The 19,523-nt window shown below is 35.0% G+C and overlaps 1 protein-coding gene across 16 annotated transcripts in view; it reads left to right on the top strand.

Moving 5' to 3' along the window:
• Positions 1–19,523, top strand: part of Nek11 (NIMA related kinase 11) — a 312,014-nt gene that overhangs the window by 121,362 nt on the left and 171,129 nt on the right. For 12 of the 16 annotated variants that reach the window (XM_048794349.1, XM_015487067.2, XM_048794340.1 and 9 more), the window contains 6 exons: positions 8,342–8,491; positions 8,589–8,667; positions 10,879–10,964; positions 13,357–13,476; positions 16,332–16,425; positions 19,130–19,237. In XM_048794349.1, coding sequence (XP_048650306.1) covers positions 8,342–8,491; positions 8,589–8,667; positions 10,879–10,964; positions 13,357–13,476; positions 16,332–16,425; positions 19,130–19,237 — 637 coding nt within the window. The remainder of the gene's footprint in view (positions 1–8,341; positions 8,492–8,588; positions 8,668–10,878; positions 10,965–13,356; positions 13,477–16,331; positions 16,426–19,129; positions 19,238–19,523) is intronic. The other 4 variants (XM_048794347.1, XM_048794341.1, XM_048794343.1 and 1 more) reach the window with 3 other exon arrangements.

Genomic DNA, 19,523 nt, shown 5'->3' with positions numbered 1-19,523 from the left:
GGTTCAGTTTTGATCAATCATTTGTGTTTAGAAATATGTCCATTTCTTCTGTTTTCCAGTTTATTGGCATATAGTTTTTCAAAATATTCCCCAATAATCCTAAGAATTTTCAGTGGTTTCTATTATAATATAACATTTTCTTTTTGCCTCTATTGGGTCCTTTCTTTTCATAGTTTGGCTAAAGGTTTGTCAGAATCTCCAGTATGAAAATAGAAAACAAAAATTTGTTGGTCCTGTTTATCTTTTCAAAGAACCGACTCTGTTTCATTGATGATTTATATTGTTTTTTCAGTTTCTATTTAATTAATTTCTGGTCTGATCTTTATTATTTCTCTCCATCTATTGATCTGGTTTTGGATATTCCCATATTTTGTAGGCCTTGAATGCATTATCCGTTATTTGACATCTCTCTGCTGTTTTTTTTAAATGTAGGCACTCATAGCTATGAACTTTTCTCTGAATACTGCTTTCACGGTATCCTACAGCTTCGGCTATTTTCCATTATCAGCTTTTTGTTGGTGTGGGGCAGGGAGGGATGCTGGGGCTTGAACCCAGGGCCTCACACATGCTAGGCAAGTGCTCTACCACTGAGCTACATTCTCAGCCCCGTCTTTCCATTTTTCTTTAATTGTTGGAGTGTTTTAGTCAAACCCGGTGCCCCCATTTTTTTCAATGACTGACTGTTCAAAAGTGTATTGTTTGGTCTGAGTATTCAGCTCTGCAGTAAAGTACTTAGCTAGCAGGCCTAAAGCCCTAGGTTCAATCCCCAACGCCAGAAAGAAAAAAAAAGTAGATTTTTCAATTTCAATGTGTTTGTATAATTTTTTAATATCAATTGCTATTGATTTCTAGTTTCATTCTGTTATGATCTAATAAGATACAAGAAATCATTTCAGTTTTTTAAAATTTTGTTAAGACTTGTTTTATGACATATTTTGGAAAAGTTCCATGTGCTGATGAAAATAATGTGTATTCTGTAGCTGTTGGATGAAATACTTTGTATATGTTTGTTAAATCCATTTGATCTATAGTTTAATTTAACTTTAATGCTTCTTGTTGATTTTTTTTTTACTTGAATGATCTATTCTATTGGTGAGAGTGGAATATTGAAATTCCCCGCTATTATTGTCTTGGAGTCTGTCTCCCCCTTTATGTCCAGTAGTGTTTGTTTTATACAAGTGGATCTTCTGACATTTGGTGCATATGTATTAGTAATTGCCACATCCTCTTGAGGAATTTGTTCCCTTTATGAATATATAGTGAACTTCTTTATCTCTTAATTTTGCTTGCAGTCTGTTTTGTCTGATATGAGTATACCACTCTTGCTTACTTTAATTCTGTTTGCTTAGAATATTGTTTTCCATCTTTTCATTTTTGATCTATATATATCTTTGTGAGTGAGGTGAGTTTCTTGCAGGTGGTATATTGTCAAGTTTTGTGTTTAATCCAGTTAGCCTGATGTTACTTTTTATTTGGAAAATTAAGACTACTTACATTTAGGGTTATTATTGAAAGGCATGTACTTGTTCCTGTCATTTTGTTGTTTTCCTTCTGGTTGTTTTTAATAATTTGTGTTTGTTTTTTTCTCCCTTATTCATCTGAAAAGCATGATGGTTTATTAAATTAATCATGTGAATTCTTCCTAATTCTCACTTGTTGATCTACTCATAGTGAGACCTATTCTTTTTCCATTTCTCAAGTTTGTATCTTGCTTCTTCTGGGTATAGAATTCCTTTAAGTGTCTTCTGTAATGCTGATTTAGTGGTCATGAATTTCTTTAATTTGTATTTATCTTATAAAATCTTTATTTCTCCTTTGATTCTGAAGGATATAACTCTGCTGGATATAGTAATCTAGGTTGGCAGTTATTTTCTTTAAGGATTTAAAATACATTATTCCATGTTTCCCTAGTCTTCAGATATTTTGCTGAGAAATTTGTTATTCTGATGGATTTTCCTTTAAAATTTTGGGCACTTCTCTCTTGCATTTTAAAGTATTCTTTCTTTATTTTGTATTTTGTCAATTTAACTGTAATACCTTGTCAGGAGGTTCTTTTTGGCCTTTTTTTGGGGGGGGGGATTCTAAATGCCTCTTATGCCTGGATGTTTTGGTTTTTCCCAAAATTTAGAGAAGTTTCTGCTATTTTACTAATTAATCTGACTTAGTGAACTTTTCATTTCCAAGATTTCTGTTTGGTTCTTTTTCAAAGACTATCTCTTTAATGAATTGCTCTTTCATATCCTGCATTGTCTTCCTTAATTCCTCCTGCTGTTTATTGATCTCCTTTTGGAATTAATTGAGCTTTTTTATAATTATTCTTTTGAATTATTTGTCTAGCATTTCATCCACTTTGCTGCCTTTGGAATCAGTTTTTAGAGAGTTCTGAACTCTAGGGAGTGTTGTGTTTTTTTCATATTTCTTTTATTTCTTTGCACATCTATTTGGATGGATATCTCTTCCATTTGTATGTGAGGGTTCACTTTGTAAGTAGTCTTCTCTTGATATTATGCCCTGGAATATATGGTTGCTATGTAGTGTTGAATTTAATTCCAGTTTGACTTAATAGTGTAGTTTCCCTGTGGCTGATTAGAGGGTTTTGACATAATTCACAAGATATCCCATCCAGAAGGACCTGCTTTCTCAGTATAGCAAGAGTGGGGCTTCTCTGGTATTTCAGGCAAGTGTGGTCTGAAGGAGTAATATATAATTTGACAAAGTATGGAATAAATATATGCTTGAGGTTTTATGTGCTGTCCACAACCATTGGGTTATTTCTCTCTGCTGTTGCTATGGGGATTAATTTGCAGAAGTAGGACTTCAGGTTCCCCAAAGCTGTGTCTAGTTGGGGGTAGGTTGATAACTGGGACTTTTATTTCTCTTATTCTTTAAATTAAAATAGCTATAAATTTCAAGTGAGGCTAATTAAGTGAGAGCGGAACTCAGAACTGCCCAGTGAGGTTCAGTATCTCTGAGCTGGGATAAGAATATAGCTCACTGGCAGAGTACCCACCCAACATTCTTGAAGTGCTGGGCTTGATACCCAATACCACACAGAAAGAAGGAAAAAAATAACAACAGCAACACCTTTAACAACAGCAAAATACCCAGATAAAAAATAAAAACAACAATGACACCACCACTGGGCATGGTGGTGCACACCTATAATCCAAAGGACTCAGAAGCTGAAGCAGGAGGATGGCAAGTTCAAGGCCAGCCTCAGAAACTTAGCAAGGCCCTCAGCAACTAACTTAGTGAGACCATATCTCAAAATGAAAAGGGCTATGGATATAGTTGAGTGGTAAAGTACCCCTCAGTTCAATCCCTGATAGCAAAAAATAAAAAATATGACAACACCAACAACAGAAGAGAAAGGGGCAAAAATTATACAGAGTAATAAAAGTTAAAAAGCAATTTAAAAAGGAAGAAAAAAGGAAATCATGAAAAAAAGGAAAAAGAAAAATTTAGAAATTAAAATGAAAAGAGAAAAGGGGGAAAGAGGGAAAAGGTTTAAAAAGGGTGGATAAAGAAAAGAAACTATATATACACACAAAAGAACAGTAACAAAAATATTAATAAAAATTTCCTCTCTTGAGGTGCTCAATTGTGCATGTAAGACTGGATGATGATAACCTATGCTGATCAGAGCTTCTGAGTGCCCTTTGGAGAGAGCAAAAGGTTTTTTTCACTTCTTTCCCTTGTGGTGTTTGCCATATGACCAGCAGGAATGGTTTGGGGTTGAATTCAGTTGGAATATCCCTTATCTTCCCTGCACACCAAATTAAGCAAGAGTGGAACTCAGAACTGCCCAGGAAAATATTTACTCCTGATTTATTTGGACTGTGCATTTGGAGACTGGGGCAGACATTGAAGTTGCAGAGTGTCAGGGACTCCAGCACCTTTTGTGTTGCACACTCCAAATACAGGGAGGGGCTGTGGAGTCTCAGCCATTTGTACTGGGGGAAGGAGAAAGTGGGCCCTGTACAATCCACTACCTTTGACTCTGGTATTCCAAGATAGTTCCTGAAGGAAATTGCAGGTGTGTGCCCGTACCCGCCCCCTCCCCACAATTCCTGCAGCTTGTTTTCTGAACTGCCAGTTTTAAAGAGGAGCCATCTTTAGTTCCCTAGGTGTGTCAATCCTGGTTCCCACCACATGGAATTATTATTACTGAATTTTTATTCAGTTTGTGGCCAAACTGAATCTCAAGACATTTGCTTCCTGAACCAGCCCAGCAATATTTCTGGAGACCAAGAATCAGAAAAATGCAGGGGCCTTTGACTTTAGAGGAGTAAACTGAGATAAGACTTATCAAGATGGTTTCATGGTATAGCACCTTGAGAATACACTGGGAAGTGTAGAGAACTTATTCATAACCAGTATTGATATGAAGATCCAAGTCTATTTTCTGTTTAGGCTGCATTTTCCTTCAAGGTGTCAAATCCTGCATTAGTGGTGCTCATGGGGACTCCTCCATCTTCTACTGCACTGCTGCTGCCATATTGCTCATGCCCTCTGTTCCACTATCCAAATCTCTGCCTGTCCATTATTGAACTTCAGTATTCTCTCACTATCACCTTCCTAGATATCCAGTTGCTCTCCAGTTCTTTTAATTGTATCTCATAGAAAATTGGGCAAGAGCTAGGTGCTCTAATTTGCCATCTTCCTGTCTCCTGTCAATCTAATTTCATTATTTTAAATACTGGCTTTTCTGTGTTTAATGGTAAAGGACTGTTCATAATTTCTATTTCTTCTTGTGTCAGTTTGGTAAATTGTATTTTTCAAACACTGCTTATTTAATCCAAATTGTCAAATTTATTGGCAGAAAACATGTTTATAATGCTGTCCTACTACTTTCTAGTACCTGTGGAGTCTACAGTGTTACATTCCCTTTTCCATTATTGTTATTATTGATCTGTTTTTTTCTTCTTGTTTTTTTGAATTAGTCTTGCTAGAGGTGTAGTAAATTTCCTTGTCTTTACTGATTCTGTTTTTATTATGTTCGTTTCTATTTCATTCATTTCTTCTCTTCTTAAAAATTTAAATTCTTTGCTGCGATTTGCTAGTCTGTTTCTAGATTATCAAGTTTACTTAGATCATAGAATTTAAGCCCTTTTCTCTGCTAATATATGCATTAAATACTTTCAGGTTTGTTATAAGTACTTTCCTTTGCTGCATTCAATGACTGTTGATATTTTATAACTTCATTAGCATTCAGTTAAGAATATTTTCTGATTTCTTTTGTGATTATTAACAAGGATTATTTAGGGCTGGGAATGTGGCTCAAGCAGTAGCGCGCTCGCCTGGCATGCGTGCGGCCCGGGTTCGATCCTCAGCACCACATACAAACAAAGATGTTGTGTCTGCCGATAACTAAAAAATAAAATATTTAAAAAAAAAAACAAGGATTATTTAAATGTATATTCCCTAATTTATAAGTTGGAGATTTTACAGTCCCCACATCCCCACATTCTATTTTTCCATTATGCATGTCTAGCTTAATTTTACTGTAGTTGGAGTATATATTCACAAGATTTTGATCCTTGAAATCTGTTGAGGCTTGTTTTATGACCCCATGTGTACTCAGTTTTGGCAAAATGTTTAATGTGTCCCTGAATTTAAATTTTGTTACTGTAGGGTGCATTTATGCCAATTTGTTAATTTTGGTAATTGTTTTGTATAGATTTTTTTCTATGCTTACTTATTTTTATGTCTGCTTGTTCCATCAGCTATTGAAAACATGTGTGATTATGAATCACAATGATTGATAATTTATTTTTCCGTTTAATTCTATGAGTTGTTGCTACACAATAAAAACACAGAATGTTAATGGGTATATACAAATTAAAATTGTTATATGTTCCTAATGGTATGATTTTTTTATCACTCGATTATCTTAATCTTAGTAGTGGTTCTTGCCTTAACTTCTATTTTGTCTGTGCAGTATAGCTAAACTAATAATATTTTTTACATGATGTATCTTTTTCTGTCAACCTTCTGTGATCTTGTATTCAAGGTTTATTTTGTGAACAGTGTCTACTTTTTTTAAAATCCAGTCTGATAAGCTTAGTCTTTTCGAATGGAAAATATTTTATGTTAATATAGTTATACTTTTATTTTTATTTTCATTTTATTATTGTTTTATATATGTCCCACTTGTTTTTGTGTTTATTTTTCTTTCCTTTTCTTCCTTTCTTTTGGCTTAAATGTTTTGAAATTTGATTTTTTTCACCTAGTAACTTATTATAGTCTGTTATATATACATATTAATGTATATATAAAAACAAAAATATTGTTTTCTTTTAATTATAACCCTAAGAAATATTACTTGCATCCTTGACTTATTGCTGTCCAGTTAAAGAAAAAATTATTATTTTAAACACTTTTTCAATAATTCAAGATCCTTAAAGTACTTTAATTTTCTTTTTTATACTCTTGTCCTTTGCATTATTTTTGTTATAAATTTTTATTCTGTATAATTTTTAAATCTCACTAGCTATAGTTAATATTATTTTGTAGATTTAATACCCATTTATACATATTCACAGAATTAGTCTTTTGGTTCTTCTTTATTTCCTCTTGCATTACTGGTTTCTGTCTGGGATAATTTTTCTTTAACGTAAGTATTCCCTCTAAGGACTTTTTAATACTTTCCTGCTGGCAGTGAACTATCTATTTTCACTTGTCTAAAAATGGCATTCTTTCATCTTTATCTGAAGGAAAAATTTTTTCTGGCTATAAAAAAATCTAAGTGTATTCTAACATGTCACATACAATTTAATAGTATTATGGATGAATGCAACATTTATTGAGCTTCAAATAATTTTCTTTACTTTTATGTTTACATTGATCTTGGTGCTCTAAGTCAATGTTTTGTATTTCTCCTAGCATTTCTCTTCTTTCTAGTTAAAATAATACAGAATTTGGGAAGAAAAAATGCCTTATTTTGAGAGTCAAGTTTTAAATTTACCACCTGTATGAACTTGGTCAAGTCATTTAACTTTTCTGAGGCAATTTCCTTATCTATAAAATAAGAAAAATTTTATATTAGCTCTATTTCACTGGGCAGTTTTGAATTTCCATTCAGAAGTAAATGAAAGTGCTTTGTAAAGTGCACCAGTTAGTGAAAAAAATAGTGTTATTATTTTTATTTTGGGGGACAAAAACATTATCAATGTATGTATCCAGAATTCTCTTATACATGTACATATTTTATGAGCAAACACAAATTATTTTAGTCATGTATATATTTGTATATATTAGATACAGTATTTAAAATTGCATAAAATGCAACTTTATATAAGGTTAATCATACATTTATTTCTAATCTTTCAATAAAATAACAGGAAAAGAGAAACCCAGCCAGGTACATAATTTCTAATGCCTATAAGATAAAAATAACCCATTATTTAGGAGAAGTACACTATTTCTTTTCTTTTTGTACCAGGGTTGAGCCCAAGCGCACTTAACCACTGAGCCACATTCCCAGTCCTTTTTTATATTTTATTTAGAGACAGGGTTTCACTGAGTTGCTTACGGCCTCGATAAGTTGCTGAGGCTAACTTTGAATTACAGCTTTGCGCCACCACACCCAGCTCAGTTATCTCTTTATACTAAATTCAGGAATGAATTTACCCCTTAGTTTTCTTCATGATGGAGAGCTATTGAAAAGATTTTTCTGCTGGTTTAGAGGATGCTGATTTGTATGGCTAATCCAAATCAGTGTTGGATTGATCTAGAATTTTAATATTATCTCATACTCCCCAAGGGAGAATTATACATTTTAATGTGAGCTGCAAGAAACTACTCTCCTACCATACTTGCAAATGGATTATGTTCAGGAAACTAATAAGGAATGCTAGTTTCCTTATCAAAATGCATGGATACACAGGAAAGGGAAGGTTAGGCTTATAAATTAAAATTTTATTTTGCATGCATAGCATTAACAAGACTGCCTTAGGAAGATAATATTTAGCTTTATTTTATTTTTCCTGCACAGAATCTAATTCAAAAAATTTTTAATACATCAACCAAATTTGTGCAGGCACTTGCTAACTGTCAGTATGTTTATTCTCCTTTTGAAAAAGCACTCATTCAGACTTACTGTTGTCCTTTATTTTTGTGCTTTTTAAAAATTTCTTTTTCTTTCTTTCTTCTTTTTTTGATGGTGGGGGAACTTTATTTAGATAGTAAAATAATACTTTGAAATTGCAATTTTTAAACAAACAACGGAAATGTATGTTAGTACTTCACAGCCAGTGCCCCAATACCTCTGAAGTTATATGATGATGAGCACATGTAAAATAGGGCAGAAATTCCTTATTTAAATTCTTTTTATCTTCAGGTCACTGGCATGTATTTTATATGAGATGTGTTGTATGGATCACGCATTCACTGGCTCCAATTTCTTGTCTATTGTTTTAAAAATTGTTGAGGGCGATACACCCTCCCTCCCTGAGAGATATCCAAGAGAACTAAACACCATCATGGAAAGGTATGGAAAGAAATGTATTGTCAAAAAATATTATTTTGTTTAAATGAACTTATTCTTTAGCTTACTTGAAAAATAATTTTCTTTTTGAACATTACAGCATGTTGAACAAGAATCCTTCATTGAGACCATCTGCTCTAGAAATTTTAAAAAACCCTTACATTGCTGAACAGCTACAGGTATTTAAAATGAAAGGGATACTGGGAGACAGGTATTAGCATTTATATACACATTCTGTGACTTGAAAATATACTGTGGAAGTAAGATGCATTAAGAAACAAAGGAGGAACAAGATTAAAAAGAAGGTAGTCAGGACGATCTGTTTGTAACTGTACATCAACACTAGTTCCCAGATGTGCCCAGAAATGGGATGTTGGGGCTTTCAATTTATGCCTAATCTCAACATCTACTCTATGGCTCTTATACTGACAGTTGTTACCTCAACACATTGGAATTATATCCCTACTAGGACAAGAATGCACCAATAATGATGTTAGTCTGGGATTTTCTTTGAGCATTTATTATTCCACTCCTTTATTATATGTAACTCACTAACACTTTTTATTTATTGAGCTCATTTTGTTTTCCTGTGGTTTAGAAAATTTGATATAGTAGATCTGCCTATGGTAGTAAGAAAGAAGCAAATGGTTTCTTCCCTGAGGGCTTTTTTTCTTTTTTTAGCTTCTCTGGCTTTTGCAATACTAACCCCTCAGGCAGGTTTCTTCTGATTTCATGAAAAGATTTAATAGGAACCACAAGAGTTGTCCACTTTCCAAAATGTGCATATCTTTTCAGTCAGTGGACCGAGTTATAAATCCAGAGGAAACAAAGGTGGTGATGATGTATACTCATTCTTGAGTGCCAGGCACTGTGCTGACACTGGGGGGAGGCTAAAATGAAAGGAATGGGTATTGTTCCTGATCTTTTGAAGCATGACTGCTAGTGAGAGAACCCAGTGACCAAGGAAAAGTAGACAAATAAATGATCACAAGCAAAAAAATTAGGAAGAAAGTGAACAGGATTCTACAAAAAGTAACAGGTGGGGAGGGGCTTTGGTAGTCAAAGAAGGGGTTGGTACCATTTCAACACCAGTGAGCATAGGAGAAGGAGCCAGAATGTAAGGAACAATTTGAATCATAGGGAACAGCTAGTACAAAAGCCAGCCCTAAATTAAGTTGTGCTCATGGAAGGTGGACATAGAGAAGAAGGTTCTTACACAAACACATACTCCCAGAGGAAGCTAAGGAAAACATGGAGAGGAAGTCTTAAGGACCTGGGCACCTCCAGTTCTCCCTATGTGCCAAGCATATTGGGCTCTGGGTAGTCCTCTATCAAAGGGAAATTAGTGCCAGCTAAAATGGCCATCAATGTACAAAGAAACAAAAAGGATCTCAGGGAATCTGCCAAGACTAGGGTCAGGCAAGTGAGATACCTACCCAAGAGCAAACTTAAAGGGGACACCAAAAACTCAATCAAGATAAATCATATATGTTTATGCAATAATCTAAAATCCAAAATAATACTAATTATCCCTGGTGAAGAATATTTAAAGTTTAAACAACAGATTCAACAGAACCAGGATTAGGGCAAAGCAAGGAAGTAGAGTTGGGCAAGTTCAGTATTGGATCATGTCTTTATTTAAATATTTGATATTGTATTCTTCATAGCTTTTTGGACTTAATTTTTTTTCTTTTTAAAATTTATTTCTTACATATATAACAATAGTGGGGTGCATTACATTCATAATTATCCATTCATAGCACAATTTTTTGTAATTCTGTATATAAAGTATGTTCACACCAAATTATGGCATTATACATGAGCTCTCTTATTTTTTTGCATAAAATTCTTAATACACCTTTATACCACCATTTAGCATATCTCTGTTTGTATATAAGGACTTAATTTTGATTTTAAAAATAATATTGTATTTAAGTATTATTTCTCTTGGTCACAGAGTTTTTTGGTACCCACTTAGATTTTGTACCTAAAGTGAGTGCCTCATTTGCTAAACCCTAGTTCTAGCCTGAGGAATGTAGATTTGTCCATTCCAGGCTGGGATTTGGAGAAAGTGAGTATTCTTGGAGCTGAGAGCAGGCCTGCTTATAGTGGGTAACAAGGAGTAAGAGAGCAAGTAGTACAAGGTGAAGTTGGAGAGGTAGGCAGGAGCCTGGCCCTGTAGGTCTTCTCACATAAGCTACCGTGTAATTTTATATAACCTTTATATAGAGAAAAATAGTTACTATGAACTTAGTTTTCAAGCTTCCTGCCAGAGTCAATAATACCCCAAATCAGAAAAGGTACCTAGTAGTTTTATGTCCTTTCATTCAATTCATTACTGAAGAGGAATCTAATTTAAGTTTACCAGGATTATTATTAATTTTTTTTAGCACCTGATGTGTAGATATTCTGAAATAACTCTGGAAGACAAGAATTTGGATTGTCAGAAGGAGGCCGCCCGGATAATTAATGCCATGTAAGTAATTGCTTTGTTTTTCAAAAGCCCATCCAGCATAAACGTTAAATGCATTTGTCTTTAAAAATCTATTAGTGCTAAGCTGACTGCATGGAGCATTCTAGAATTCACTTAATCTTGCCAGGAAATTAAGGAGCTTCAGTAATGTAGCATTCCATAGCTTTTTGCCCCAGGTGGTAGCAAATTGAAATCATAAAAGTTTAAACCACTGCACCGCTTACAGATCTGCAGGGTAGCTCCACAGCTGCCTTGTAAGTGTGTAGAGAAATTAATATCTCAAACATTTAGTAACATTTATGCTAATGAGCCTTCCATCATAAGCATAAGTGGCTTTCACACATTGTTTGTTTAATGTGAACTGGCAGAAGAATATGGGATTCTGGGACAATTGAAAATAAGCCAGATTTACTTCCTTAAAGTATGTATCTTCTTATATAAGAACTAGAAAAGTGTGTTTTCAGAGAATTATAATTATTTTCTGTCCTAACTTCTCTTTTTCCTCATTCAAATTTTTTTGTGCTATAACTTGCAGAAGTCTAGAATGCTATATTACTTCAGAATCACCATGTGTAACTGTGCATGCAGTGCACTGCACAACTCCTGGGACCACTGCTTTTAAAGACTAAATCTATAATTTTGCCAAACAAACTATATTTAATATTATAAAGACACACAGAGCAGAGCAGTCCCTCTTCAGCAGTGTACAGGACAGTGGAGTGAGAACAGGGGACCTGGGGCTGGGGTTGTGGCTCAGTGGTAGAGCACTTACCTAGCACATGGGAGGCCCTGGGTTCCATCCATAGCACCATATAAAAATAAATAAATAAAATAAAGGTTAAAAAAAAGAGAATAGGGGCCCTAAATAGGTTGATCTACAAGGCCAGATAGCCAGCAATATTTCTCTCACACCTAGTCCTGTGGGTTTCCTAACTGCAGCATTGTGGTCTCCATCCTCACATGCAAACTAGGAGAAACTTATCCACCAAGGCATCCAGTCTTTGTGTGATGCATGATCTCTAGGTGAAGCACATTGTGCCTTAGGGGGCAAATTTTTAAGCATGCTTCTAATAACCTTGTTTTGTTGAATTTCTAGTTATTCTTTCAAGAAAGGTTGGAATTTCAATTTTTATTTTATTAACTGGAAATGTGAAAGTACTAGATATCTTATTTTTAAAATATTGAGCTAATTTTAGTTATTATTTTGCACTGCAGTTGTGAAACACTTTGCCTAACACTGTTTAGAATTAACAGTGTGCTAGAATCTAATTATTTGGAGGGCATTTCATGTTGTGAAATATTGATTTCAATTAGTCACTCTTATTTTCAAGATCTAAGACTATGTTTTAAGGAGATCTGTTTGGGTTTAGAAAATTGGGTATATATATGCCTGAAGGATTGAACTTTGCTTGGTGACTCTGTTTGGATGATATTACAGAGGAATGAGAACTGCTACAAAACTCATTACAATTCTCTTAGTGGTTCTTAAGGAAGGAGTGGATTATAAAAGGTGTTCTTTGATATTGATCCCTAACCAAGTCAGGAACAGAAGCAATTATCATTGGGAAAGTGGTTGTAGGCCTTTCAATAGTAGATTAATGTGAACACATTCCTTTTATTGAAGAAAAAGATTCTTAAGTAATAATATTATCTAACATTTTCGGGGTTAATGACCATATCCTCAGCTCGGTATCTAATAGAATCCATTTACATGAACTCATTTAAAGGCAGGAAAACCCTACGAAGTAGGTAGTACTTTTTTTATAGTCATGGGTTAAGTAACTTGCCCAAGGATACATAAAATGTAAGCTGGGAGGTTATGATATGAACCCATATTTAGTTGTTAACCTGTGTGATTAAGCACTCATGTAAGTCATACTCAGCAAAATACACCTATTGTGATACCATCATAAATACTTGCGCATACATTGTCTCATGATACTTACTATAGCCCATTCTTTACAGATGAGAACATTGAGGTTCAATTTCTCATTCAAGTCTATTGAGCTAATGAGTGGTAGATGTGGGATTCAAATCCTGCTTAACTCCAAAGATTGTATACCTATCCACATGGCTGAATTACTCTGACAGTCGTTTTGCTCCCTAATGACCACAATTCTAATTTGTCTTACCATTGTGAAAACTAGTTATAGGCAATGAAATGAGCAGAAATTTGGAAAGTATATAATTTTCTTTTAAACAAAAATCTAATTTGAAAAATATTGTCAATTAACTACAGTCCTGGTTGGCTCATTGCCTATCCAAAGATTATTAGTTTTTGCCTGGCCTGTCTTGAGATGCTTTTGCTTTCTCGGTAGTGTAATTATACTTCTGTAAAAGATTTGTTTAATTTTTCTGAGCATGTTAGCATGTGGGGAATCTTTATGATTTATAGGCAAAAAAAGATACACCTGCAGACTCTTCGGGAACTATCTGAAGTGCAGAAAATGACACCTAGAGAAAGGATGCGGCTGAGGAAGCTCCAGGCAGCTGATGAAAAAGCCAGGAAGCTAAAGTAAGCTGCCTTTCCTTTCGTACTGTATGCCTCCTGTGCTGCTCCCAGGGGCTATGAAGGAATTCACTGAAGAGAAGACAAAAAAAAAAAAAAAAAAAAAAAAATCAAGAAACCAAAATGCATATGGTTATATATTTATTTGTTTATTCATTTACTCATTCAGTCAAAAGATGATTGAGTCTTAGAGTGGATGCCAGGTACAATTTATATTAGGCTTTCAGTGTTGAGTATAGAGAAAGATTGAAAATCAGGGAGTGCGTTAGTGATGAAAATAGGGTCAGTCTCTTGAGTGAAACCTCATTGGTGCTGACATCTTCTATACATACTCAAGCAACAGACCGAAAAGAAGCCTTTATTATTTTAATCTCATTCCCTAGGTGCTTGCTGTGTTTCTTCTACCAGGAGACCTAGCTGATCTACAGGGATAAGAGGTTTTGCTGGCAGAAAATTTTTAGCTTGGAAGACAGTAAAATGCAGTCAGTTCTGGTCTGTTAAAAGAAGCATTTAGAAGTATCTTTTTATGAAAAAGTATAATTTCAAGCATCGGGAAGGGCGTGGAAAACTTGTAAAGTTATTATGGAAAGAAGTATGGAGTTTCCCTAAAAATTTGAACATAGAACTTCTGAAAGATCTCACAGACCTGCTTCTGAGTTTATATTCAAAGGAAATGAAATCAAATATTGAACAGATCTGCATTCCCATGCTCACTGCAGCATTATTCACAGTAGCCCAAAGATGGAATCAAAGAGAAATGTGGACTGTACATACAACAGGATTCTCTTTAGCTTTTAAAAAGAAGGAAATCACATCAACTGCACCAGCATGGATGAATCTGGAGGACATTAGGCTAAGTGAAGTAAGCCATCCATAGAAAGACAAATATTCATGATCATGATCTCACATATATATGAAATCTGAAAATATGGAACTAGTGAAGGTGGAAAATGAAATGGTGATTAACAGGGTCAGGGGCATGGATGAGGAGATTTAGACAAAGGTACAAAGTTGCAGTTAGCCAGGAAGAATTAGTTCTAGAGAGCTATTGTTCATCGTAGTGACTAATTAAGACATTGTAGATTTGAAAATTACTCAGTAATAGACCTTAAATGTTCTCACCACAAAAAAGTATGTGAAGTGATGTATATGTTAATTAACTTGTTCTAATCATTTAAACAATATATACATATATCAAAACATCATGATGTATACTATAAATAAAAACTATTTTATCTGTCAATTAAATCTTATTAAAACTGAAGAAAGATGTATGTATGAAGAGTGGAATATCAAAGAGCCCCGGACTCTCAATTTCTCAAATGCTTTTTTTCAGTTGCAAGGTTTGCCAATTCTCTAATTTTTCTTCTTTCTTCCTTCGCTTACTCTTTGGTAACTTAGAAATCCCAACCAAGGACTAGAGGGATAGATAAGTTCCAAATAGCAGATTTGCTTACTTTGTGATCATGTTTACAAAACAAACCTGAAACATGATTTAGAGATATCCTTGTACTCTGAATGAATATCATGATGAACCAAATAAGAATCTATCAGACTCTATTTTCCTTAACACATGCTTTCTTTAATATATGTGGAGAAAGATTTGCATCAAAGTGCAGTGATGTGCTGGTAAACATTTAACAGACAGCTCTGGATTTAGAGTTAGCTGACTTGCTTGCTGATTTCTGTGTTGTAAATACTCCCACCATGGCCAATTTCGGCTACCAATGTGATGTTACTGAATGTTTAGTTAGGAAAATAATGTACACAGTGTGTTCTAGGGAGCCAATACTAGTTTGTTTTTGTAAATCACTATAGCACTGAGTGTGGGTTTTACTTGGAAAATATATTCACATAAATTCCTTGAGCCATTCCATCAACTCATAGTCTCAAATTTGTTTATAATGTTAGTATCTCCATTGTACCATGATTCAGATCATTGATTGTGGATAAAAGAAAAATTTATACTCTGATAGAAATGGATTAAAATGGCATATTTAATAATTTATCTGCATATTACAAATTATTCAGATTAAAACTATTTTATAGATCAATGGAAGTCATAAATATTTCAAATGATGCACTAATATTTTCACATTTAAAGTGATAGTGTTTACATAAAATTTGATCTTTATTTTATGAATGAATTGTATTGTAATTTTGATCTTTGTTTCTAGAATAAAAGGGAACATGTGTTTTTAGTAAGAAAATGACTCTAATGTCAGAAAGGTGAAATGTATCCATTTTATAGACAAGAAAATTTAACTAGAAGGATGTTCAGTGACTTGTAGAAAATATCTAAGTATAGATTAACACACAAGTTATCATAAGAACTTAAATCTTTCTTCGAGTAGCAGATTTATTATAATCAATTCTCCTAGTTGGAAACAAATAAAGAAAACAAAGGAAATAAAATTTTTCTACAGAAGAAAATTTTCTTCCACAGTGATGCCTATATATTTTTCATAAATTCTTTGATATGTAGTATTTCTTTTTTTCCTGGCTTGTGTGTTGGTTCACCCTGAAAACATTTTTCATGGTGTTAGTATATGTCAGACACTGTGGAAACCCCCATCATCATATTCAGGATGCACAGGGAGGAATTGTCTTCTCCTTCTGCTGCATTTGAGAATTCCTAAGAATTAATAAGGAACCAGAGTATCCCTGTGTGTGATTTAAAAGAGAACTAAAGTTTAAAAGTGTTATGCACAGCATACTACTTCCCAAGCGAGAGACAGATGACCTGGCTTCCCATCAGCCTAATCTGCCCATGATCCCTGAACAGGGATCATACATATCTGTAGATAAGACATAGTTTTAGAAATTTGAGTTACTTTTGTATGTTCACTTTAAATTTGCAGAAAAATTGTGGAAGACAAGTATGAAGAGAATAACAAGCGGATGCAAGAATTGAGATCTCGGAACTTTCAGCAGCTGAGTACAAATGTGCTTCATGTAAGTATCTCTTAAATTTTACATAAGACTCTTTCTTGCTTCAGATTCTACATACTCATATAGGTAGTTGTATAGGAAAAGGGACAGGTTAGAAAATAAAAGTACCATGACCAAGTTTCTAATTCCAGGGAGGATTCTAGAATGTAGGCCATCAATTGGAAAAAACACTAACTCAAAGATCCACAGAGGTGGATCAGGTGATGTATCCAACACATTTACTGAGTGCCTACTATGTAGTTTATAAAGGATTGGCACTGAATACACAGTTGATGAGTTAAATAACTAGATCTTAGAACACATATGTGTATTTCTAATTTTTAATTCCACCCATGTTGTAGATGTCTTACCTCTTTAGTTCATTGACCTTTCTTATTTTTATTCTTTCCCTTTTTATTGTCTCTCTCCCACTTATATCATGTGTATTGTGTTAATAACTTCATTCAAACTCTGAAGAACCACCATAGCTATATGATAAGGAATAGGGTTGTAGGTTTACATGACATGGATCCCAAATTCATATCCTCTATATTCCAAATCTTTGAATAGCAAATGCCATTTTAACTAATGGTTGAAAATATCTCCACAGGCCTTGGGGTAGGCTCTGATGCTCAAGGTAGTCTTTATGAGGTCATATTTGGTTACTCAACATCAACACTAACTCATAGCTCTCCTGGTAAAAGCAATTTGGGTTGGAGATATTTCTCATTCATTCAGTGGAAATTCCTGTATGTGAAAGAGATTCTTACCTTTCACAGGAAGAACCAACCTCCCCCAGAGGCTGTGGGGAGAATCCTTTGAACCCTGAGGATGCTAATTCTGTAGTAGTATAGTATCAGAGGCCTCAACCAAGGGACATTCAAACCTTAGCAGAGCTCACTCTCAGCTAGGTAGGGCCTAGGAACACTTGTTTTCTGCCCTTCTGAGGAGGAGAGCTGCTAGTGAACTACCTTTATCAAATATTTAGGGGTACTAGATGCTTTAGAGTTCTGAAAATCCAAAACTGGACCAAATAGGGGGCAAAACTTCCTCTGAGCTCACAATCTCCTTCTGTTTACTGGACCAATTAGCAGATACTGTGGAAATGCTGGACATACATGCTCAATCCCACTCTGCTTCTTCACCCATCTGGTACCTCTGTTAAGTAAAGCCAGCTATGGGATCTTTTTGAAGGTCCCAAAGACTTGGGAGATGAGGTTACAGACCCTAGTTAGTGGAGAAATTGTTGGCTGAAATGACACAGGGTTCAGCAGCAGGGTTAGATTCCTATTTGATGCCACCATAATGTGGAATGATCCAAGCCCTCTGAAAACCTAGCACCTTTCCTCAGCTCCCCAGATTTTGTGGGCTTTGCAAGGAAAACCTGTGGATGTGGATCTTTTTCCCTGATTCTGAGACTGAGAACTGCACATTTTCATAGATCCAAACAAGGAGGACTGGCAGGATCATAAGGATTCTGTTCATTAATGTGCGTAAACTATTTGTTCTGGACAGAAACTGGGATGCTTTTTTCTGGAATTCTCAGGGACCCCTGATTCTAAGAGACTTTCCCCCTAAGACTGGAAATTGAGAACTATTATTTAGTTGCATTTTGTTTTATGAACCTAATGACTTTATTTTTGAAGTTACTATATGGCAAATAAAAGTGTATTTTCAAGTATGATCTTAAGTGTTATTATCCAATAAGTTAACTTTTTGCTTTCCTTCTTTGACCCCTCAAGATAATCATTTTGTGTTCTTTTTTTCTGATATAAATATTATCAGCATTATAACTATGTTGTATGGTATCTGGTCTTCCCATCCCCCTATATATCAGGGTGTCTTGAAGTCTAAAGATAACTCTGAGACCATATGGCAGGCAGAATCTCAGGAGATTTTGTTATCCATATGTTATCCCACAGAACATGGGAGCTAGGCAAAACATCCAGATATTGGAACAACTGAGAAAAAAGAAGATTTTATAAAAATCATAATTTCCTCAGTGAATTCCCAATTCCATCCTCTGTCTATCAGCAATGAGCAAACGGAAAAGGTAGGGAAGTGCCCAGTGTTGCCCTGGCCAGAGATTTTAGTTCATTCTTTGATCTTCCAAGGTTTAATGCTATCAGCATCTCTAGGCCTGAGCTTTCCAGAAGCATGTGTCCTAGTTTATATATTGATGGGAGCAGAAAATGCTCCAGTCTGTGAGAGTCTTATATGTGAGAGTCTTAAATCTATTCTCCTCACAGATTATGTCCTTTTCCCAGCTGGTTCAGCCCTGCATGGTTGCTCAGCTCTCCCAAGCTCCCTGCTCCCTTTTGTGCTATTGTAACAGCCATTTCCCTCTGGCCTATTGTTAGCTTCCCATCTTCTCTCTTCCAAAACTTCACCTCCTCTTCTGGAAAACCTTCTGATCTTTGATCTCCACAATCAACTGGCTCTTGCTCAAATTTCTATGGCTTATAGTAACATTTCTCAGAATTCAAAATGTACCTGGGAGGCCTATGGATCTTGTTAAAATGTAGGTTCTGATTTATTTGTTCTGGGGTTGGGGGTGGCTGGAATATTGCATTTCTAACAAGCACTCTGCCAATTCCAAGGCTGCTGGCCCAAGACCATACTCTGATTAATTATTGAAAATAGGGCTCCTGAAAGCAGCAGTTCACCTCCAGATGAAGGAAGACCTGGAAAAACCTCCAATGAACAGATCTTCTTATAATCTCTTTAGGAAAAAAATCACTTAATGGGAACAGAAGAAAAGGAGAAGCAAATGGAGAGAAGACTTTCTTGTTCACCCCAGGAGGAGGATGGAGAGAGACAGCCAGGCAAGGAAGAGGCAAGTTTAATCACATCCACAGGCAAAAGAGTGAGATGGGTTTAATGATATTCACTGAACAAAGAGGAAGAAAACCAAAGTCAAACATTTTGCAGAGGGACCTGAAGGTTGAACTGAGATAGATGAAATAAAGTATAAGAAAGAAAATGGATGAATCAGATGCAAGAGACTAAAGAAAAATGTGATAAAGAAGAAGAGGAAAATGCTCCCTTCTTTGAATGCTTTTATTCCCCTGCCTCTACACATATTTACAACTTAAGTTCTTCCTAATCTCATTGGGGACTCT

This window comes from Marmota marmota, unplaced genomic scaffold (assembly GCF_001458135.2).
Source record: "Marmota marmota marmota unplaced genomic scaffold, marMar, whole genome shotgun sequence".
In the NCBI taxonomy this organism is placed as follows: Eukaryota; Metazoa; Chordata; class Mammalia; order Rodentia; family Sciuridae; genus Marmota; species Marmota marmota.
Note: the sequence above shows the minus strand (reverse complement) of the source record. Positions and strands in the feature narration are given on the sequence as shown.